Genomic DNA, 25,258 nt, shown 5'->3' on the forward strand with positions numbered 1-25,258 from the left:
AGCATTATTATAACATCTCTCTTAGGTTGAAACATATGAATTGATGTCTTGAGGTTAAATGTGGTCAAATATTGGCAACTCCATATAATCAACCAAACTAAAATAAATAGCCATTTGTGACCTGCTAATTTTAAGATTCCTGATGTACTTACTACAAACAATAGTAACTCCTTTAATCCCCTTTTAAGGAGATAAAATAAACCATTTGCAAACAACTTGAAAATAAGATTACACAAAGTATTGTTTGTATTAAAATGTACTTATTCTCACCTGTAAGACTTCTTCTGCAGATGGATAGGTTTGCCAAAATCTGTTAAATAATGAAGGCTTGTGGGAAAAGGAACTTTCAAACTATTATGGAAAAGAGGGAGAAGTTACAAACAGAAGTCTAATTGAAAGTTGAAAATATCTTTTCTACTACAAAAAAATATTCCTTGGAAAAAAGATCTGTATTACCTTATCTCTTGCCCACTGTATAGTATGTTCAATAGCAGCTGGAAAGGATTTTAGAGTACAAAATGGTATTTCCTCTTCTGGGGGATCCCGCTAATTTATAAAATATGATAACAGTTAAGAGATGCAATGACAATTTTTTACTGACTGAATTTACTTGAATGTTTTAAGATAATTTAAAAAATAATAAAATAAAATTCAAAAATATAATAAGCTCAGTATTTTTATACCCTCTTTCTTCTTGGCACTAGAGGACAAATTGATTCTTTTGATGCTTAACATATTTTTGTTAATGGCAATGTAACAACCACCATGAATTCTATTATCACTTTCATCTGTGCACTCATTTTGGTATCATGCAGTACTCATCGCAGACCACCATGAAGAACTAATTTTCCTCCTCCAAGAATCAAGGTTACAAGTAAAACTTTACACCACTCTCTATTATGAAAAGTAATTCAAGAGTCCTCAATACAGTGAGCATACCATGAGTTTCTCCATGGAGGAAAAAACTGGAGAGCATGATTATGTTTGTCCTTCATGCTCAGTACAGTTTTTTGCAGAAAGTGAAAAATAAATGGCAAATGGCAATGTCTGTGTTGTCTCATGTGAAAAGAAACCACTGAAAAAAAAATCCATATTGTATTATAGGGCACCTTTGGCTCATGTTTACTGGTTTACCCAATCTAAAATGACTTACTTTTTCTCTTCCTACTTGGAGATTCATATTTTAATTCATTGACTTTTAAAATACCATGAAATATAAGCCAAAGAGGTAAGCCAGAGGAGTATTAAATTATTAAGTTTAAAGTCAGAGAATACAGGAGAAGGTTTGGGAAAGATGCAGAATGAGCAAATCAAGGGAAGTTTTGAAATTTTATAATATTCCCTACTTTGAAAAATTTTCAACATGACATCCAACATATCATGATCTACTCCATCTAATTTCCTTCAACTTAAACTTATCAACTGGCCTATTATATTTTCATTATATAAATTTCTGATTTCATAAAAGTAAATGGGAAAAAAAATCTGTTAAAAATTTTGAAATTTTACTAAACCAAACACTTTCATTAAGTAAAGAAATATTTACATATACTTCTTTCAATTTTTACAACTAGGGTTGCTCCTTCTTTAAATCCTAAGGCCTACAACCACTTAGGTCAGTGGCTTTCAACTTTGTCAGTATCTCAAGATTACTTATGGGGGTTAAAAAAAAAGTTGTATCTAGATATCATTTACAGAAAATATATGTATATAGATATCTTGGTCCTTCATACAGAGAAACTAATTCTTCAGTAAGATTTTGTAAAAGTTAAATGTTGGAAAACTAATCAAGCAGCTCTGAGATATAAACAATAAATAGAATAGAATCCAGAAAGCCAAAAGCCAAAATTTTGATGATTTACAAAAATCAGCTGTTTTTAAGATTGTACATATACATATACATGCACATCAATGGCAGATCAAACATAGGACTAGAGAAGCTAAATCAAATGTGGTGACTTATGAAGACAAAAAAGTTGTGATATAAATAAAAAAGTGACATTTACTTCAAAAAAACTGGTTCACTTACATGACTATTATAGGATTCAGTCAAATGAGGTACAATAACTTCAGTGTGTCCCTTAGTGCCCATTGTTCCAGAATCCAGGAGTGGCCGTAGGTTTGCTATGCATCGGCTATTTGAAAAGATAATAGGAAACCAACATAAAAGTGAGCACTAACGATGTAAGCAGAGGAAATCCTACCACTTTCTATTGACCCCTTCACATACTGATCACTTCTTGACTATAATATTTTAGGAAATATACATTACCACCAAACAACCCATTCATCATTTCTGTCCCCCTTCCTCAACAAATCCTGGTCAATCTAGTAATTTCTGTCTTTACCTTCTACTATTACTACTGCCACTTCAAACATCACCACCAGATTTGGCCTTCGACTTGTTTTCTGCTAGGTTAACTCTTAACTGTGTTATCCTTTCTTCTCTTGCTTCCTGTTTCTTCTTTGATCATTTTTCTGAATACAGGTTCTATCCCACTGTAATATTCTCAATGCTTTCTTTATTCCAAACAACATTATACATTGTTAATACTTATAATACCTATATTCTGCACACTTCATTAAAGTTATTTTTCCTTCCTCTGCCCAAGAGTATAAACCTTTCACTACACTCTCAACTGGTAAATTTTCCCTGTTTATATGCCTGCTCTAACACTGTAACATTAAAAAGTCATATAAAGATGTAATGAAAATTATGTAAGGTGTGCATATCATTGTCACTCACACATCTTATTTAACAAATATTCATTGATGATACAGTGATGAGAAAATAAATGGCCCCTAAATAAACGATTTAATGAGGAAACAAACATTAAATAAATATGTGTATCAATAAAAATAAGTGCTACAAAGGAAAATGCTTAGTTCTATAAAAGATTACTATAGGGGATTCTAATTTAGAATTTCAGCGTTAAAGAAAGCCTGTTTGAAGACACACATTTAGGCAGCGATTAAAGGATGAAGAAAAAGAAACTAAAGTAGGTGAAGTATAAATAGTAATTTGGGATCAAGTTTTGGGGTTTTGGAACAAGATAAACATAATTTTCTGAGGCTGAAGAAGAGTATGACCTCAGTCCCTGAGGTTAAAAAAATACTGAATGCCTTGTAAGAACCAAAAAAAATGTGTAGCTAAAATAAAAGGAAGTAGGAAGGAATAGGTAAACTTGAAGCTGGGGAGGTGGACAGGTGGCAGATACTATAAAAAAACATTTAAGCCCTGGCTGGCGTAGCTCAGTGGATTGAGCACGGGCTGCGAACCAAAGTGTCGCTGGTTCGATTCCCAGTCACGGTACATGTCTGGGTTGCAGGCCGTGACCCCCAGCAACCACACATTGATGTTTCTCTCTCTCTCTCTCTCTCTCTCTCTCTCTCTCTCTCTCTCTCTCTTTCTCCCTCCCTTCCCTCTCTGAAAATAAATAAATAAAATCTTTAAAAAAACCCAAAACAAAACATTTAGACCATGTGAGAGATTTTGAATTTTATCCTAGATATAATGGGAAATCATCACAGGGTTTGAGAGGTACATAGGAACATAAAGAATAAAAAAATCTGGTAGCTTTTCAACAAATAAAATTTTGGAAAACAGAAGTGAAAATAAAAGAAAGACAATTCTTTATGCACCTGAGTTTCAATGACATACCTGTCTACATATCTCCTGGCTTCCACATTATCTAATGCAGTGATAATTATATCTTGTTTAGTGTAGAACTCATCACTGTAAATAGCCTCAGTGGCTGGACATACTTTGTTCAAGTGTGCATCTATCTTCACCTGAGGATTTATTTTCAGGGTCGCATCAGCAGCAGTATAGCTTTTAGGTTTCTAAACAAATAACAAAAACCGAAGAAATAAAATGTTAAACAGAAAAGACAGGCTATGACTGAATTTACTGAACATTCTTATCACTTTGGAAAATATGTGTGAGGTGGGAGTACTGAGATCAATTTCAGTTTTTAGTTTGTGGAAATTACATTCATTGTAGCCATATCACATTTAATAGTGCATATTAGTCTAAATAATTTACATATTATTAACAGAAATCCAATTCTCTCTTTTTTTAGCTAAGTGCTTTAGAGTTCTTAGTATATTAGTTAAAAGTTTAGCTAAAAGTACATTGTTTTTTCTATTATAGTTATAAGGTTTAAATCGGCTAAGTGCCTAGAAAAAGATGAGAATACATTAAGTAAAACATTAGAAATCCAAACTGCAGAAAATGAGCTCTCACAGGTTTGAGAATCAAACACTTTACGAAAAAAATCTTCAAAAAATATTACTATTTCTGGATGTAAACATTTAAAAATTTATTTTTTCATTTTTATAAAAAAGAATACCATAAATATAATTAATTCTTTTCTTAAAAAATCGTTAGTGTCATTTCAGGTGTCAACAAAGTTCATTTGGAAGTACTGCCTCTGACACTAAATATCTATAGACCATTCTGTTTCAATACATGTATCTAGCTTTAATGGTATTTCTGTCTCTGCTCACATTGCTAAGCTGAGATGTTTTTACTTCTCAGTGCTGTTAGCATAGATACAAAGCACAAACTTTGTCAGAACTCAGTAAAATAAGAATAAATAGGCCTTTATAGTTCTTCTATAACTTAAAGGCAGTTAAGTATATGAATTTTGTGACATACATTTTAGTTTACGAGACCCTGTTACTTAGTCCTTTATATTTGGATAAATGAGACTATTAGGTTAACTATTCCACCTGCTTTAGTTACTTCTCTATTTACAATGACATTCTTAAGCTTAGTTAGCTATAATTAATATGAGTGTTGAAAGTAAAAAAAAAATTTCTAAAATAAAAGCAAATTTGCTTGACTGACCAAATTGCTTCTTTTCCTGACTTAAATGTTTTAATCTCTATAAAAAAGACTAAAAAAAAGCATTATTTTACAATAATAAGGGATGTTAAATAGTCAAACAAGATCACAAGATTACAAAATTCCAAGTGCTAAACTTTAACATTCAAATTAGAGAATCTGTTTCTATACATATCCGCAGTTTCTAAAATTAAATATGTAGACATATTTTAGTAATTACAAAATGAAAAAAAAAATACTGCCCACAATTCACAACTCAGCTTTGAATATCCTAAATCAAGGCAAAACCAAGTTTTATATTAAACATTAATATATTTTCCTATAATCATTCTCAGTATTTGATAATTTTAGAAGATCCAATTATTAAAAAATGTATTAGGCTTGTCAAGCACCATTTTCTACATTTGAAAAAGAAACTTCTGTTTTGTATAATACAACAGATGATTTAATTCTGAAATGGAGAGCAACACACCTGTATGTGATGAGGACGAAATAGGAATTGCCTGTTCAAGTTGGATTTTTCTATCAAGTCAGGATCTGTAGCTGTAATCTAATACCAAGAAAAGGGCAAAAATATGTAATGAATAAGTTTAAATCTATTCTGCTTTTCTCAGGATGACTAAAACAACTCCCAAGCTATTCTAAATTATTTAGCTGGTAAAAGTTATATGAATACAAATATAGAAAATGATTACCATTACTACTCTTTTTATACCTATACTTAATTATAATTAATTTTTAACAAAGAAATGTCAAATTAAACATTTATTTTTATGTGGTTACATTCAAAATTTTAACATGTACATGTGACTGAAGAGCTAAAATTATCGTGTTCCTAAACAATTAGACTATAAATTTCTTTTCTACTTTCCATGTTATCAATAAATATTTTACTTATTTTTAATCCTCCCACTTCCAAATCAAATTTATTTTTATTAGAAGTTTTAAAAATCAATCTAACAATGTTTACAAATGCCTCTATTTACCCTTGCTTCGCTTACTGCTCACGTTACCTGATAACTTTTTCTGTGAGAACCAATAAATAATAATCTTTTATCATTTTATTTGTCTGATGTCTTTATCTGTCTTGAAGATAAAGCAGTACCATAACCAGGTACTGCTTTTAGCTCACGAATTAATTTTTCTTACCGTCCCTCGAAAAATCTAGGGATTTTTCTTTACTTCTTTCCAGTTAGTTTGGCTATGTATGCAAACACTTAAAAAATAATTTATACAGTAAGTCTATGTGTTTGCAATAGAATAAAAATCTGTTCCAATCCACTTACCTTGTTTTGTTACTGGAAAATCAGTAGGTTTACTGTAACTCTTTTCCTGATCTTTACAGGCTAATATGGATTGTGAATTTCCAAAAAGTTAAAAAGTATTCCCAAACTCATTCAATGAAGGAGTTTATTTCTTTTTGAGAAATATCTTTTTAAAACCACCAGAACTAACAGCAGTTTGTGGAACATAATTACTGAGCAAGAATAATATAAATGTAGAACATCTGTCCAAAACTGTAATAGTAACAAACACCTCTTTGAGTGAAATAATAAGCAAAGTTTAATTAACTACAAAATTACTCATTATTAGTCACCATGACAAATGTATGAAATCACTACTCTGGGAAGCTAGTTTATATCTTAAAGTGAAATACATTTTTTAAAAGAATAGATTTTATTTATTTATTTTTAGAGAGAGGGAAAGGGAGGGAGAAAGAGAGGGAGAGAAACATCCAAGTGTGGTTGCCTCTCATGCGATCCCCCCCTGGGGACCTGGCCCACAACCCAGGCATGTGCCCTGACTGGGAATCCAAGTGGCGACCCTTTGGTTCGCAGGCCGGCACTCAATCCACTGAGCCACACCAGCCAGGTCGTAAAACACATTTTTTTTAAATTTTTTTAAACTCTTTTCTTTAAAGATATTATTTATTTTTAGAGAGGGAAGGGAGGGAGATAGACAGAGAGAGAGAGAAACATCAATGTGCGGTTGCTGGGGGTTATGGCCTGCAACCCAGGCATGTACCCTGGCTGGGAATCGAACCTGGGACACTTTGGTTCCCAGCCCATGCTCAATCCACTGAGCTATGCCAGCCAGGGCTGTAAAACACATTTTTAATTAAATATAAAACATGGCTTCCCAATTAACTCAACACTTACAGCCTTAAAAATTTAAACTATATACACAAGTTTACATTATTCCCTGTTCTTTTGACAATCACTGACTAAAATTATGTCTGAGTAGCCCTCAACTTTCTAATGTTAGCTTCTTCCACCTTAAAGATTTATTTAATAATTCCAATAGTATCTAACAAAATAACAATATTAATGTGCTTTATAGTTTACAAAGCCCTTTTACATTTGATTTTAACAATAACATAATGAGGTAGGTGTACAGACATCAGCTGCACAGTATTACAGAAAGAAATTTAAGAGCAAAAAACTGAAGTGATTTCCCACAGAGTCATATAACTTGAAAAAAGTGGTCAGAGTACAATCAGTATCTTCCTATTTCTAGCTTAATGATTAATCTTCAGAAACTAATACTTTAGGTCTATGTAGTCAAATAGAGTTAAAAAATGGTGAGCAAGGGAAATATGTATAAACTTTTAACTCTTAAGAATTTATATCTTACCATTCCCTTCTCTTTGCTTGTGCCAACACCAAGTAAAGCAAAATTTTTTAACATTTCACAGCCTATGGCTCCACATCCTACCTATGGAAGAGAAAAATATTTCAGATTAAATAAAATTAGAGATTCTACTTACTACAGAGAGATTTAATAATTTTCATCAATGCTACCTTACAATAAACACATACTTTTAAAAATAGTTTGAACATCTGTAATTCATTTTAATTTAAAGTATTTAACTCATTTATAATGCTATTATTGTCTCAGTTACAGAAAAAAAATGTGTAAACCAAATAAGATAAAAGCACAATATTTGAATCTCTTTTAAACAGAAGACATTGTAAAATTCCAAACAAAAAAGTCTAACACTGAGTTCATTTCTGTTTTATATAAGCTAGAAATAGCGCAAAATATCAGCACAACAAATTAATAAAAATGATTTATCCCTTAAATATAAAGATATTTAAGGAAGACAGAATCTGCCTACATATTCCTTCACTTAGTGAGAAGCAAAATGGATAAAAACCTCCAACTAATTTCAAAGTATTTCTAGAAAATTATTTAATGTTCAAAAGTATCATATTCACATTTTCATTTTACTTTTATTTTTTATAGAGAGGGGAAGAGAGGGAGAAAGAGAGGGAGAAAAACATCAATGTGAGAGAAAAACATCAATCGACTGGCCGCCTCTTGTTCACGTTCTGACTGGGGATGAAGTACAACCCAGGCATGTGCCCTGAACGGGAATGGAGCCAGTGACCCTTCGTCTTGTGGGACTACGTCCAACCAACTGGGCCACACCGGTCAGGGCTCATTTTACATGTATTAATTCTTTAGATCAGTAGTTGGCAAAATTTTGAGAAGAGCCAGACAGTAAATATTTTCAGCTTTGCAGTCCATTATGGTCTCTGTCACAACCACGCAAACCACTATTAGAGCATAAAAGAAGTCCTAGACAATACATAAATGAATGGGTGTGGCTATGTTCCAATGAAACTTCATTAACAAACAGCAGGATGGATTAGGTCTATCAGCCACAGTTTGCAAACCCTGGTTCTAAGCATTTACTATGTTAGAACGTGTACTCATATTTGGTTTAATAAATTAACTTGCTGACACGCAACAGCAGTATGAATATACTATTCATTTTCATCATTATTTATACTTACCAAGAAGATATTCAAATTTTGTAGCTTCTGACATAGACTGTCTCCAATGCAGGCTCGTAAGGCATCATATCTATCTCCTCTGAAAAAAATAATATGCCAAAAAACCCCAGAAAGGCATTAAAACATTTATTAAGATTAGTTTCATTGTTAATACAAATTTAATATTGTACTTTAAGATGAAGGCAAAACTTCTGGGGTATGTGTATTTGGGGGAAAATGAACCATAGCTTTCTTTAATCAGCATCTCAGAGATTTGTGACTCAAAAAGGTGAATCTCTGATATAAATAATAGTTGTAGAATAGCAACTGTTCATCAGAATATTTGAATGCTAATCATTCTCATAAAAACATACAATTTAAACTTTATATTCATTATTTGTAAAGTGGTGAAGACATATGGCATTATTATGACATGTCACCTTTGAATAGGAAAGAACTGCAAAAATGAATGAGTTAGGTTTCAGAAAAGATATTTAAAACAACTGCATGTTTAAACAAAAGCTCTTTTAATCCAGTTGCCTCTTACAAATATACAAATAAGAAAAAAGCAACAGAAATTCCAATATTACCGTGGAAGAAACTCTTCACGTTCAGGTTTGCTTAGGTATTCAACAATATCTGCTGCTTCAATGTATAACTTAAAATAGAAGATAAAAAATATAACTTACTATGTATAAAATTTAAATAACTAGAAAAAAATACCTCTCTTCTATAATTATTTATAATTAAGGAAAATAAAATTAAAAATACCAATTTAGAATACATTAAAACTATAATTGTTTTGAATACGATATGCATATACATTCTTTTATTAAAACAATAATTAAATCTGAAGGCTTTGCTAAAAGATATAATTTGATTCATGTCATTTAGCCATCTTAAAGATGTTTGTTTTACAAACAAAAGGCAACTTCACCTCCAAATCTATTTTTATAACTACACAAAAGCTCCTGAAGCCCCATTCAAATGTAGCTGCATTTGAATAAGTAATGAAGAGACCAAAGTTTTGCCACCACAAAATATGCATTTTGGGAAATTGGTTTTAAGCTGGTTAAGACATGAAATACTCAGAAAGAACCTTTGACCCTCTCCCTTTACCTGACTAAAGAAATTCAGATAGAAAAACCTGCTGAAAGGAAGGGACCTTAGCAACATGAACCAAATGTGGCAGGCAGGTAGAAGTCTAGCAAAGCCTGTTTGCTGAACTTCCCTCTGTCTCCTACTGTTTCTGGGGGGCCCAGAAAGATTTTGTTTACCACATGTTTGCTCTTTCTCATCTATAAACTGCCGGCTTTCCCTTTGAAATCACAGACCTCTGCCTCTCTCTCCTTTGTCCAGATGGCATGTAAACCTCAACTACCCATGACTCTTTAGGGTTTCATATTCTTATGACACCTCCACATTACATCCTTAATAAACTTTGGACATATTCTCCTATTAATCTGACTCATGTAAATTTGGTTATTAGGTCAGCAAAAAGAACTTGGAAGATGAGAGAAAACTTATTTTTTGTATATCCACAGTAATTTGATTACTCTATATTTATTTTCCAGCTTCAGTATATTATACACTTATACTTAGATATGCTATCAAGGAAATGATTGAGAAAGCCACAATTTCAACATTTTAAAAATACCAAGCAGAATTAATTTACGTTAATGAAAAACAGAACTAAGTCTCACTCTCATTTTCATCATTGATGTCACTTACGTTGCTAAATCTGAACATGACCAAATGGTTATTATTTACTTATAGCACAGAAAAAAATACTTTATATAACTTCCCACGCAGTTAACAGCTGTGTCTAATCCAGACTTTTACAAATAAAGTTGTAATATGTTAAAATAAACCAAATAATTCAGCATCAAAATAGCATTATGTGGGCATTTCTTAAAAACATACAAAAATGATCATTGTTAAAGTCACAATGTTTAAAGCATTTCAAAAAAAGTAAGGGCCTGAAGAGTGTCCTTTGAAATTATCTGCCAATTATTACTTCTGGTAACAGGAATGAGTGTTTTGATTATATCAAATTATACTTTTACCTTATCTAGTTCTGAAATCTACCATTCCCTTGTTTCTACCTTTAGTATTTATATCCAGGAAAGGAATCTAAAGATGGATGGTGCCAAAAATTCCACAGAACAAGATTTCTGAGAACCATGAATGAGAACCTCATAATATAAGAAATTAACTAAGTATAAGGATAGAAAATTCATTCCTTCACTCTCACAAAGGAGGTAAATACATCTTAGAATGCAACTCTGGGTTACAAGCCCAACAGCTTCAGTACAAGATCATACTAGTTTCAAGTACAGAATTAAGTTTTGGAGGCATATCACATCTCTCTCATGCATCAAAACATATTTTAAGGTTGCTTTTGCATTAACGCTAAAATGCATAAGACATTCATTACATAGATATATAGTTCAACCTTAAATATAAAAAAATATTAAAATCCAGAACTAACCCACTGGCACAAAGGAGAAAACTTTCCCGTCACTGCTTTCAATACTTCCTGGCTGGCAACTCCTCCTACTGCTGCAGCAAGTGGGGCTAAGTAGCCTTGCGAAGTCCAAGAAAGCCAATGCACAATGTCAGCATCTACTTCAGGCTGAAACATAGGCCATGAAAGACAACAATGTTAAGAGTATTCACATAGTACATTCAAAATTTCAATGACTTAATGTGAGAATTATTATATCTTAACTTCAAAAAAAAAAGCCACTCAATTTCTCCACTAGTTTTTAAGTCCTAAAGAAGTTCTAATCTCACAATAGAAGATCCAGCTGCATGCTTGCTACCCTAAGCAGTATTTCTCTTTATTAGTACCTGCCATTCTTGTTTTATGACTTTTTATGCTACACTAAGACACCATTTGGAATTAACCAAAATATCTAACATTTATAGCTTTTTAAAAAAATAACAGGTCTGTGATATCTGTCAACATTAAGAAACAACCAGAATTAAAAAAAAATATTTTAATGAAAACTATGGAAAAAACTTGAACACACATAAATAAAAAACCCCATAAAAATGATAAGGAGCTATCAGTTTGTCCTCTAAGTGGTAAACAAAAAGTGAAAAATGTGAAAAGCAATACATTGTTAAAAAGGCAGTTTAGAAAAAATTAAGAGCATAATGGTACCTTTGCATACTAATCTTAAGAGTTAATCATTATAAAACTCTCATCATACTTAAAAAATGAAATGTTGCTCAAAGTAAGATTTCTTAGTGTTTTAAAGGAAATATTGAAGAATCGGATTTTGGAGCTATTGTTTTAGCACAACTTTTTATTTGTGACAAAGATCTCTTTACAAGTTCTGTCTTCTTTTTCTCTTCCTATTTTTTCAATATTAGTAACCTTAATCTTAACCTTAAAATTCAAGTTCAGCTCAATTAATCTCCTGAAATCCTATGTAAAATAGTACTTGTGCATTGAGGGGGGAAGAGGAAAGGCTTTTACTACATTCTCAGAGATGTCTGTAATACAAAAAAGAGGTTAATATCTACTCACTATTCTACCCACTCCATTTCGATTTTCTGTATATCATTACTTTTCAACTACTTAGCACTCAACTCAACTCAGATTATAATTTCATTTATCCATTTCATTGTACCATTTGAATACATACACTGGTGGCAGTGATAATATTAAAAACAAAAATGAGAATGTTAACAGAAGCCTTAGGATGACAATGGCTTAAATCTGAATTTCCCCACACAATCTCCAGAAGACACATACATATCCACGAGAGTTTCAGCATTACTAGGAAACAGAGAATATTATGACCTTCAAGTTACCTGTAAATAGAAAAACAGACACTTCTCCAAGGAGGACATACAGAGGGCCCACAGGCACATAAAAAATGCTCAATATTACTAGCCATCAGGGAGATGTAAATTAAAACCACAATGAGATACCACTTCACATGGGTGAGAATGCCATCATTAACAAATCAACAAACAAGTACTGGCAAGGCCGTGGAGAAAAGGAATCCTAGTGCACTGTTGGTGGGAATGCAGAATGGTGTAGCCACTGTGGAAAACGGTACAGAATTTCCTCAAAAAACTAAAACTGGAACTGCCTTTTGATCCAGTGATTTTGCTGCTGGGATTATACCCTAAAAGTCCTGAAACATTAATTCAAAAGGACCTATGCACCCCAATGTTCACAGCAGCATAATTTACAATAGCCAAGTGCTAGAAACAGCCTAAGTGGCCATGAGTAAATGAGTGGATCAAAAAAACTGTGTTACATTTACACCGTGGAATACTACGCAGCAGAAAGAAAGAACTCTTACCCTTCACAATAGCATGCATGGAACTGGAGAGTTTTATGCTAAGTGAAATAAGCCAGGTGGTGAAAGACAAATACTGTATGATTTCACTTATAAGTGGACCCTAATCAATGAAACAAACAAATGAGCAAAACAAAACCAGAGACATAGAAATAAAGAACAAACTGACAGTGACCAGAGGGGAGGAGTAAGGGGAATAACAGGGGAAAGAAGGGGCAAGGAACATGAATAAAGGACAGGGGCACTGATAATGGGATGGGGGGTATGGACAGGAAAGAGCAACAGGGAAAAAGCTGAGGCAACTGTAACTGAACAACAATGAAAAGAAGAAAAGAAAAGAAAAGAAAAGAAAACAGAAAAGAGAAGAGAAGAAAGGAAAAGAAAAGAAAGGAAAAGAAAAAAAGAAAAAGGAAAAGAGAAAAGAAAAGAAAAGAAAAGAAAAGAAAAGAAAAGAAAAGAAAAGAAAAGAAAAAAGAAAAGAAAAAAGAAAAGAAAAACCCAAATACCAAACTCCAAGAGAACTATTTCTGGACTTCATATTGCTGCAAATCTGCCTGCACAGAATAACCACAGAATAGAACGAAAGGCTTAACAGTGATGAAGCAGTTGAAATAATCCTGAGAAAACAGAAGTTCTCACAGAGTATGCAAAATAAACTGAACATGTATAAAATCTAAGACCTCAGCAACGGCTATGGTGAAAGAACTTCTCTGGGAGAAAGTGATATAAATAGAAAGGGGGAGACATCCTTTGACAGAGGAGGCTAAAGAAGGAAGAGGAAAAGTTAAGCATTTGGCAGAAATCAAAGAGATCCACAGACAAATCAACTCATATACCTCACTCCCTACAAAAACACTATCACAAAGAAATTCCTTCTTGTATCCTAAGAGAAGAGGGGTTCTAGAAGTAGAAATCTAAAAAGTACCCCTAATCCTTACCCTGACCAAAAATAAGCAGAAAAACCAGTTTATCATAACAAGCTAATGTAATAAGGAAACAAAATCAAACCATTTCAATTTCAGCTGGTGAAAATTTCTCTGCCAAACCAACTACAAGGGGGAGGAAATTTTATTTGGTGATTGTATATCCTTAACCAGCACTTGGAGATGTGGGATAGCAAACACAAAATACTCCACCCTGAATCAGAAATTTAGTAAGAATAAAAATAATCCATTTTATCCCCCAAAGGAGATATAAATAAATTTAAAAAAAAAACAAAACCTGCCACTACGTACCAAAAGAGTTCATGTATAGCTGGAAAAATTGACTGAATAATCAACCATAAGTCATCTATAGAAAAATATATACAGGGCCTAAATGCAAAAGACCACATTACTTATAAGAATAAGAAAATTAAGCTGACATCATATTTCTCAAGAGTAAGATACAATGAAAGGTATTACTGAAGAAAGAGCCTAGAACTTTATATCCACCCCAGCTGTCTTTCAAGTATGAAAGTTACAGGAAAAATTTAAAATATATAGACTATAAAGAATACTATAATTCTGAACTCTTTCTGAGAAATATACTACAGACCAAAACTGATTTTAAGATATAGTATAAAGCAAGAGTAATCAAAATGGGATGGTAGTAGCAAAAGAATAGAAACAACCAATGGAAGAGAACAGTGAGTTCAGATATAGCCATACATACAGATGGTCAATAAATTGTTGGTACCGGTGCTATTAAAATGAATAGGGAAAGAACTGTCCTTTCAACAAATAGGCTACAATTACTGTATATTCATATACAAAAAATTATATTTGATCTATACCTGTCAAGGTATAAAAAAATGAACTCACAAACTACAAAACTGTATATAATGAATCCAAAATACAGTCATGTACACCTGAGTTATACTTTGCATGGTATAAAAAATGAATTCACAAGACTATAAAACTTTTAGAAGCACAGAAGAAAAAGCTTTGTGACCCTGGGTTTAAAAAAAAAAAACAAAAAACCACAAATCACAAAAAAAATGAAAATAAAAACAACCTTTTGAAAGGCTGTAATAAAGTGAAAATATAATGCACAGACTGAAAAACAGTATTTGTAAAAGAAAGGACTGCTTTCCAGAATGTATAAACCTCTCAATTAAAAAAGAAAGACTACCCAATTAAAAACAAATTTGAAAAACAGTTTATCAAGGAGATATGAATGACAAATAAGAATATGGAAAGATACTCAAATTCACAGCCATTAATAAATGCAAATTAAAATGACAATGATACCAATGCACATACTTTAAAATAGCTAAAATCAAACAGATAATAAGATAATACAGTTATGGAGAGAATGCAGAGCAACTCAAACTCATACATTTCCGGTGGAAATGCTAAATGGTACAGCTACTCTATAAAAAAATTTGGCAGTTTTATATAATTAAATGATATATCTATTATATGACTCTGTAATACATCATTAGGTGTTCACCAAAGGGAAATGAAAACATGTCCACACCAAAATCGGTATGCACATGTTTGTAGCGGCTTTATTTATAACTACCTGAACGGGAAACAACTCAAAAAGGTCTACCAACTGGTGCAGAGACAAAGTAGTATGTCTATACAATGGAATGCTGCTCAGCAATAAAATGAAATAAACATGCAACAGTGCACATAAAATTCAAATTCATTATATTCAGTAAAAGAAGCCAGACTTAAAATGGTACATTTATATGACATTTTGGAAAAGGCAAAACTATAGTGGTTGCTATGTTTGATTATTTAAAAAAGGTAAGTATTGGCATTATAGAAACATTTTATATCTTGATTGTCATGGTAGGTACATGACTGGACACTCTGAATTGTGTAAAGATGTATTAATTATATTTAGAATTTTATATAAGTAACTGTACACCTAAAAAGGGTGAAATTTAAGTTTTATCTCAATAAATCTGATAAATCCCCAATCAGATCCTTCCTTTTCATCACAGATTTCAATGATTACTTCTACCTTTCATACATTTTTAACTTAATAGTTTTTGGCTATTTTTATTATACTTTTAAATTAAATGTATTGGGATAACATTGGTTAATAACATTATATCAACTTCAAGTGTACAACTTTATAATATGATATCTGTACACTCATTTATGTGCTCCCAACCTGAAGTCTGGTCTCCTTCCTTCTGTCTCCTTATTTGACCCCCTTTATCCTCTTCATCCTCTTCCCACACCTCTCCACTCTGGTAACCACCATTCTGTTGTCTATACCTAGGATTTCATTTTTGTGTTTGTTTATGTTTGCTCATTTGTTGTTTTTTGCTTTATATCCCACATGTGAGTGAAATCACACAGTTCTTGACCTTTCATACATTTTTCTAACCACTAAATATGCAATAAGAGGTCTTTCACTTACAGCTAGTGATTTACTCTCAGTACATTTATTATTTGCTTCTTCATTTTAATTACATAAAATGAGATATTAAAACTTTCATTTCTCCATTTTTATAAAATAAGAACACCACAATTTTCAAATAATCACACAAACACTGCTGTTTATTTCTGCTCAAATGGAAGCTGGCAGACAGGCACTGTCACTGTAACATGGAAAACCACTTTCTAGGTTGTAAGTCCACACATGACATGCAAAATGCGATGAAGACACATGAATATATAATTTACAAAAGAGATGATTTATAGGAAAGCCGATGACTTTACATAGTGAGTTTCAGAGGGTTAACAAACCAAGTAAATCAGAAGAGGTAGTACTAACACTAAAAACATAGCTGCAGTGGCAAATTCTATTACTATGTGCCACATAGTTATTTCTAAGTACTTTACAAAATCAAATTATCTCATGTTCCCAACAACCCCCTTAGGTTAGCCACATTTTATATATTTATAAATTAAAACAGATCAAAGTCAAGTAACTTGTCTATTGTCAATAAGTAGCAAAGCTGTGATCTGAAGAATATGAAAAAATTAATATATAAAACATTTATATGTTACACATTTTTTGACAGCCATAACTTTGAATAGTTACCTTCTCTTCCAAGGTTTCACTTATAGATGTTGCTAATTTCAACAGCTCTTCTGAATCTTTTTGGCATCTAAGATTCAAAACAAAGCACCCCAAATTCAATTTTCTCAATTATAATAAGTAATAGGTCATATTAAAATCTAAAATTTATGAAGTATGTAAAAAATATAAAATTTTGCCAACAGGTAGGAGCACAAAGTGTTTTGATGACTTGAATACTGGCTTTTACATATATTATTACTTCAAAATCATGCTCACATAAGGACAGTACATAAATAAGATTTAGTTTTAAATACATAAGGCAAAAACCCTTTGTAACAGTATTTCTGACTTAATAGGCTAGAAGTTATAAAAGTTATATGGTGGATTCATAATTCAATTATCCTAAGATTTTTTATTTTAAAAGTTATAGCTTTTGAAGAATTCAAAATGGGAAAATTCTTATTTAATATAATTCCAATTTTAGAAATTAATCTCTCCACTCCCACCAGAAAAAAGACCAGGAATTGTAATAAATGCTCATATAGTTTGGGTTATCTACTGGTGTTGCAATTATTAAGAGGCTTAGTTTCTTTAAAAAATTTTTAATCTATAATTTCTGAAATACTGTTTTCATAATAAAGAAAAAAAGTTATTTCAAACACAGAACATTACCCTGTATTAGGCTTGCGTCTGTAGTTCTCCCGAAACTGGTCCAATGCAAGCATAGCTGTGTGAATCTGCAAAGGTGCCTGTTCAGAATATTAAAAACCGGTCAATGTGGTATGTGCTAGGCACTGTGCTATGCTTTAAAAATATTATTTACTTTAACTGTTACAATAAAGAAGTTAGCTTAATCCTAGTATTATCTCTATCTAATATAGGAGGAAGCTGAACCTTAGAGCTTCTTAGAGAAGTTAAATGACTTGATTTCAGGACAATAAAGCAATACTGAAGCAATAAATCTAAGTCTCAATCCCAGGTACTATGACCAATTTTTACTAGGCTATCTCTATGAAACTTAGAGTAATAATAACTAAACAGCTACGAAACATTTGTACAAGGTCACTTACTTCTTTTTTCCCAATCAACTTTTACGAATTTGGAAATTGTTAATATAACTCTTTCCTTATCACAAATACATTCACCAATACAAAACTATACCCAGTGATTTATAAATACAATAAATGCTTCCAAGTTTTTTGGGAGAAAGTTATTATATGAAACTCCATTTTTCAGAAAATCTTTAAATAATATCAACTTTCCATAAATTACTGAAATTGTCTTTTAACTATTAAAGCTAACATATCATTAGCAAACTTTCTCCTATTATTCTAATATTTTCCATGATATAAATTTCTGTTTTTAATCCTTGGGAGTCAACTTTATATATGTGAATATAACCTTTATCAAGAAAATCTTACAGAAAGGTATACACATGGTTACCCCATTTTAACTTTATAATCTCTGTTACCAATCCCAACCCCCCACTCAGCTGCCTCTTTTAAAACCTCTGGAGTATTTGTTTACCTCAGGTTTGCCAAAATCTGCAATAAGGCACTTTGGATGTTTTATCTGCTTCTCCAATGATTCCTAATATAAATAAAACAAAACATTACTCTACTGCAAGTGAGTGATTACTTCACAAAATATACTGAGCACTAAAAGCAATGGATCTTTCCCAAAGGCCTGAAATAAATATGTTAGGCTACTAAGTTTTCTTTTTTTTAAAGTACTATTAAGAATAATTTATTCACTAATCCATTGAACCAACATTGAATGAGCTACTAGGCACAAATCAATTAAGTAGTACTCAGAGTGGTTTGTTACTAAATAAAAATCTACTTTCCACTGGAATGCTGACATGCCACCACCTTGACCAGAAGCCTGGGCTACTAAGTTTTAACTTAATATAAAATAGCTACCATTCTTCCTGATACCCCTTGTGTTATTACCACACTTTATTTTTTAAAAATGTTAAATGTAATTAGAAGACCTGATCTGCATGCTAAATTTGGGAAGAAATGGTAAGAACATCTGTGTACTTAAAGAAAATCTATAGTTTTAGTTGAAAAGTTATTTTTCTGGTATCACATTATTAAGACTTGCTATGCCTGACAAGATTAACATACTCGAAGTAAAATTTTCTGCATGGAGCTAAAAACACATAAGGACAAAACAAAAACAAAAACAAAAAAAACAGAAAACAAACAAAAACAAACCAAAGAATCAACCAACCAATCAAATGAACAAAAACCCAAGAAACAAACTCCACCCAATGTCCACACGATCTGAAATTTCCTTGAAGCATAAACTATCTAATTAAAAATTGGGGATGGGGCAAGAGGAAGTAAGACAGGGACAGATTTGACTAGTGGTAGTTATTTTAATGTTATTTTGTGCTAACTTTGGCTTGAACAAAACCTTGTAGATGACTATAGTTAATAATTATTTTGGAAAAGAAAAGGTAATCAAGTTAAAACCTTGAGAACTTTCAAGAAAAAAAAGGGATGTACTAGATTGTACTGAAAAAATGGGCTAAAGATTTAAGTAGAAAAAGACTCCTACGTTCCTTGATGCAAGTAGCTTCTACATTTTCTCTATTGATATTTACATATTCCTTTCAGTGCTAGGTGATAAGAATTACTTTGTTTTTCCATCATATACAGTTTCTTAAAATTTAAAATGCTACAATTAAAAGAATATTCCTTTTACTTTAAAAATATGAGTGAATAATAAGATATACAGTTTCAATGCTTATATCTTTCAAAAATACAGATTTCATCTTTTGTCTTAGGAAGTAGTTTTAAGAAATATGATTGACTATGATGATTCAAAAGTGTAATTTTTTTAAGGTAATTTATATACCTTAATTATATGCATATGGTATTCTACTATAAAGTTTTTGTTGATAACAGTCTATTTCCTTAGCTTGATCCAATTTTTCTCAAAGTAGGTACAAATAAAACATTACAATCTGTTCAGGCTTTAAATTAACTGCCTGGTTAACTATTTTATTTTTTTCTCTTCTGCCATTCTTTTATAGATATCTACATTTTTCTAAGCAGACAAAAATACTTACAAAGTAAAATGTTTTAGGCGTCTTAACTTGGACAGCTATGCCTCCATGTAAATAAGGTTCCAGTTCTGTAGTATCGCCAATGCTAAAAGAAAATGGTGATACCACTAAAAGAAAAAAAGGGAAGAAAGCCATTATTTACTCACATGGGTATTTAAATTTGAAGATTTATCAAGATGTTAATTTCCCCAAATACACAAAATTAAGATCACATTATAAATCTTTTTTTGGGGGGGACAGGGAGGAGGTATAGGAGTGGGCAGAAGTGTGAAGAGCTAGACAAATTATTTTCCAATGTGAATTTAAGGACCTAAAAATGGCCAAGAAAATTCAAAGGGGAAAAAAGTAATGATAGGTGCTTTGTGTGTGTGTGTGTGTGTGTGCGTGTGTTCAATAAATTATTACCCAAGGATGTGCTTATTGACCTTAGAGGAAGGGAGAGAGTGAAAGGGGGGAGAGAAACGTCCTCTCATACCCTCCCCAACAATGGAATGAACCTGTAATCTAGGCATGTGCCCTGACTGGGAGTCAAACCTGAGACTTTTTGGTTTATGAGACAATGCTCCAACCAACTGAGCCACACTAGCAAAGGTGAGATATTTTATTCCTGTACTAAATCTCAATAATTAATATTGGTACTAATTACATATAATAATAATTAGTGTAGTGTGGTATTAGCTCATGGATAGACAGACAAATGTTATAAATTAGAGAGTTCAGAAATAGTCACAAGTAAGGTGGCACCTCAAACCAGTGAGGAAATATATTCTACAATATATTCTTGGGAAAAATGCCATCTGGGAAAGTATCTATTCCAAATAGGTAAAAGTTTTAATTATTGAAGAGGATGTCAAAAATAAGATAGAAGCATGGGAGAAAAATTTCTTTAAAACTCTGCACTGAGAAAGGCTTTTCTAATTATGACTCAAAATAAAAATCAAAAAAATTTTTTAAATTTGATATTATACACACACAGTAAAAACCAATCAAATATCAAAGTCAAAAGCAAAATAACAAAGTCAAATACCAAACTAGAAAAAATATTTGCAATTTATATAAAGCCTGACCTGCCCCCCTGCAAATATGCTCCATATTTTAGGAGTTCTAAGAAATAATCAACAACTCACATTGGAAAAGGGCGAAGGATAGGTGGTTCACATTAAAGAGCAAATAGCCCTAAAACTTAAGAAAATACACTTAATCTCATTCAATATGTGTAAAATGCAAATTAAAATTATATCATGATACAATTCATTCATAAAATGAATAAAAGGAATATGGCACTATATTGCCATAAAAGAAAATTTAAAGAAAAAAACAAAATGAATGTTCTGCAATTATTGATGTGAAAAGATAATGTAGCTTTTTTTTTAGTGTAAAGGCAGAGGGTAGATGTGTGATATGATATACTGTATGTGAAAGAGTGTAAGGGAAGTCTAGAAGAAGACATAATAAACTAAGGACCAGCGAATGGGTGAGAACCGAGTGAGAGTCACTGACAGGCAGAAAAGTTTCCACTGTAAACATTTGACTTTTATTGTTTTTGAACAATTCCCTTGTTAAAAAAATAAATCAAATAAACAGTGAGCCTTTTCTCCCCACAGCCTTATTCTGACGGGGGGAGGTCCCAAAAAACCCCGGAATTATCTTCAGGAGGGCAGGCCCCTTGTAGCACAGGGTTTTCCCATTCAGGTGAGTGTTCTGGGAACCCATCTGTATTGGTATACCAGCTGGCATTGTTGTGAGAGGCTGCATTTGGCTTCAGTGAATTTTTCTGAAGACTTTTTCAACCCATTTGCCCATTTCATCATGGGTGCACCTGCCCATACTGTGCTGAGTGTTTAGCAGTTTTTGACCAAAAGTAGCATGACCCCCATCCCATGCCCCACCCTCCCTATTCACCCCATCTTGCTCTGAGCAACTTTTTTTTTTGTTTGCCCAGGTGAAAAAAGTCCTCAAAAGGAAACACTTTCTTAATGTGGAAGAGTTGAAACCAAAAAAAAAAAAAAAAAAAAAAATGGCAGTAGTGGCAGAAGCACTAAAAGGCATCAAAATTGACAAGTTCAAAAACTGTTTTGAGCAGTGGAAAAAATGTCTCCATAGGTGTATTGCATCAAATAGAGAATACTTTGAAGGTTACTTAAGTTTAAACTTGTAAGAATATACAATTTTTATGAAAAAATTCTGTTTTGGGGGGGTCCCATCCTTATATAAACAAAGAAAGATCAGCAGTAAAAATCAAACTTAGCTGCTGTTACCTTTGGAGAGGGGAGAAGGCCTAAAATAGTACTCAGTTTAAACTTTATTTAAATAGATACACATACACATATACATCTAGAATAAGCATATATTATTTTAGTTATTTAGAAATGTTTTTCAAATAACAGAAAATTAGATCAATAAGTACCAATTAATAAATGTTAAAAAAAGTTTCATAAACAGCTATTCTATTTAAATATTCCATCTCGGCCCTAAAAATTTTTAGAACAAAATGTGGGTTTTGTTTATTTGCACTCCTTGATATCCAGTGGTTCTTCCTTTCATCATATTTTGCCATGTATAATGTGCTCCCGTGTATAATGCGCACCCACATTTTTGGCCCAAACTTTCATCAAAAAAAAAAAAAAAAAATGAATCTTCTGTTTAATTCAATTTTTTTTATTTATATTTAGAAAAAAACTGGTTATCATATTCCAGGGTATTATTTTGCATATGGATATGATTATTACTTTCTAGGGTTATACTTTTAATGCATACATATAAATAAAAGAATTAAAAATGCTGATACAGATAAGAATTAGTATTACCCATGTAATGAACATTGTTATTTTTCCCCCCAAAATTTGGGCAAAAGATTGAGGGTGGGGAAACTGGTGGCAGGAAAATGGAGACAACTGTACTTGAACAACAATAAAAAAAATATTTATTATGGGTAATATAAAAAAATTTGGGCAAAAAAGTGCACATCATACATGGCAGCATGCGGTATATTTATCAGCAAGAGTCTGATCCGCCATCACAATCCACTAAGGCTGGACCTCAGAATAATGAATGATAATCCTAAATGATTAGCTGGGTCATTATTTGCAAAAACAGATACAAATCCTTTAATCAATGATGTGAACTTGTAGTTTATATATTTAGATACAGACTTGGAAACAAAATCTAATAGTTTTGTTACCAAAGATGCTTAAATACACACCCAAAGTTGTTTTTCTATAAAGAGTTCGTAACAGGGATTGATTTTTCCTCTCCTAAGATCCATTTTGTAGTCATTGAAAGAAAAAAAAAAGTAATCCATTTACCAGTCTATACACTAATCACATAATTATACTTTCAATGCCCTACAGATAAAACTGAATCATTCTCAGCTGAACACATACAAAACTGCCTTCTTTGAATTACAGGGTATCTAGCAATGTCTTTAACTCTTAAATGTGACTGCAGGAAAATCACAAACTATGTAGATTAACACTGCTATAAATTCATTATCTTCAACTTGGAATGGACCCTAAATAATGCCTGATAATCCTGCTATTTTAAAAAATGTTTAGTCTTCTCAAATCTCTTGTCTTGTCACCTTTACCCTCCACCGGGCAATGATCTCATCTTACTCCAATAAAAAAACAGATTCCTCCTATTTCTTGCCAACAAACCCACAAACTTGCCTGCAGTAACATCCATTCATTTCTTTTATCCAAGCAACTGAATGAAAACGTGTACCTCCACTTGAATATTTCATTGTCACCTTACTCCAGAAGCATAAAGTGTACTATCTTTTCTCCAAAACCTGCTCCCTTTCTTGTATTTCTTAAGTGAATTTTGGCTTACCCACCACAAGATATATGACACGTAAAGTTTCTTCCTAAATGTCTTAGGACTCTTGCTATCTCAACTCCTACTGCCAGCCTGCTACAGTCTATCTTTCAGTTCCATGAACTCTGGCTTGCCTCTTACTGTTTGTCTCTGCGTACAAAATCTTTTCGCCACCTTCCTAAGCCAATGCAACCTTCAAATTTTAATCAAGACACCTTGTCTGTACTACTGAGACCCAAAAAGGGTAGGTTTCCTCACTAAGTTTAGAGTTCCTGGAATGCCTATCATACCATCACTGCTTAATGTTAACACCTCCTCACTTAGATTGAATGTTTTAAGGCCAAGAACTGGATCACATCTGTGTGACCTGATGTTGTATTCTCAATGCTAAGTATAGGGTCTGAACTATAAATGTGCAGAATAATGAGTAAGCATAAATGAATTAATAAAACATGTCAACTTACCAGTTATTTGTTGTATAGATCCGTTTAAGCCTGTCATTCCATTAATTTCTCGAAATTTTAAGAATTGCCCTGTCTCAAGTTTGTGAGGATGATTTTCAAGGCAAGTTACAATGCCAGGATTAGCCTAAAAAGTAAGAGTAATCTACTAACAAACAAGTTCATATATTACTTTTTCATACAAATTCCAAACCTCATGCAAAAAGTACCACGTAATCATAAAATTCTCAAAACGCCTCAAAATTCTAACCCATTCTTGAACTGTCACAAAATAGTGATTAACTTATTATTTTATTATATATGTTTAAAATATAATTTCTATGCTTGGGGAGAAAAGAGATTCCACAAGGACTTAAAATATTTCATAGATTCAAGGATCCTTGGACTTATTAAAAAAAACCCCTCAAAGTTATTGAATGTAACTTTTAAAGTCATGATATAAGAAACTGTGCATAAAAGATGAGAGTGTTTAACTTTGAAGATTAAAAAAAGTAAGAAAGGAGGATGGAGATTTAAAACTGGGAAACTAGTAGTTTAAAGCTTGCACAACCCTTTAAAACAAAGAAATACTGTGTAACACAGCCAGCTTCTCAGGATAAAAATAGAAACAAATTAGCTTATCTCACCAAAGAGTATGAATGAGACAGGTCAAAGGCCCAGATATTTCCTAAATGCATATAATCCCATATACTGCTTGACTAAAGTGATAATAATTTAATCTACAGGAAATGTAATGGAATTATCACTCTCATAATTATGTAGATTCTAAAAGTTCTCTTGCTGCCTAATGATTTGAATGAGAATAAAATTATGATCACAAACATGTAGATAAAATTAATGTAATGTGGGGTTGCTAATATCTCAAGAACAGAATTCAAAAGGAATTTATTTTTTATTTTTTATTTTTTTTAAAGATTTTATTTATTTATTTTTAGAGAGGGAAGGGAGGGAGATAGAGAGAGAGAGAGAAACGTCAATGTGCGGTTGCT

General features: G+C 32.2%; 1 protein-coding gene across 1 annotated transcript in view; it reads right to left on the reverse strand.

Moving 5' to 3' along the window:
* Positions 1-25,258, reverse strand: part of UBA6 (ubiquitin like modifier activating enzyme 6) — a 79,473-nt gene that overhangs the window by 16,524 nt on the left and 37,691 nt on the right. Inside the window, exons 9-22 of the mRNA XM_045834150.1 lie at positions 24,273-24,396; positions 19,996-20,099; positions 18,444-18,506; positions 17,589-17,665; positions 16,938-17,004; positions 11,120-11,263; positions 9,219-9,286; positions 8,650-8,728; positions 7,484-7,564; positions 5,322-5,399; positions 3,662-3,843; positions 2,030-2,135; positions 457-546; positions 271-351 (exon numbers count right to left, since the gene is read on the reverse strand). Coding sequence (XP_045690106.1) covers positions 271-351; positions 457-546; positions 2,030-2,135; positions 3,662-3,843; positions 5,322-5,399; positions 7,484-7,564; positions 8,650-8,728; positions 9,219-9,286; positions 11,120-11,263; positions 16,938-17,004; positions 17,589-17,665; positions 18,444-18,506; positions 19,996-20,099; positions 24,273-24,396 — 1,344 coding nt within the window. The remainder of the gene's footprint in view (positions 1-270; positions 352-456; positions 547-2,029; positions 2,136-3,661; positions 3,844-5,321; positions 5,400-7,483; positions 7,565-8,649; positions 8,729-9,218; positions 9,287-11,119; positions 11,264-16,937; positions 17,005-17,588; positions 17,666-18,443; positions 18,507-19,995; positions 20,100-24,272; positions 24,397-25,258) is intronic.

Source organism: Phyllostomus hastatus, unplaced genomic scaffold (genome assembly GCF_019186645.2).
Source record: "Phyllostomus hastatus isolate PE091 unplaced genomic scaffold, TTU_PhHast_1.1 phas_contig_196, whole genome shotgun sequence".
Classification (NCBI taxonomy): domain Eukaryota; kingdom Metazoa; phylum Chordata; class Mammalia; order Chiroptera; family Phyllostomidae; genus Phyllostomus; species Phyllostomus hastatus.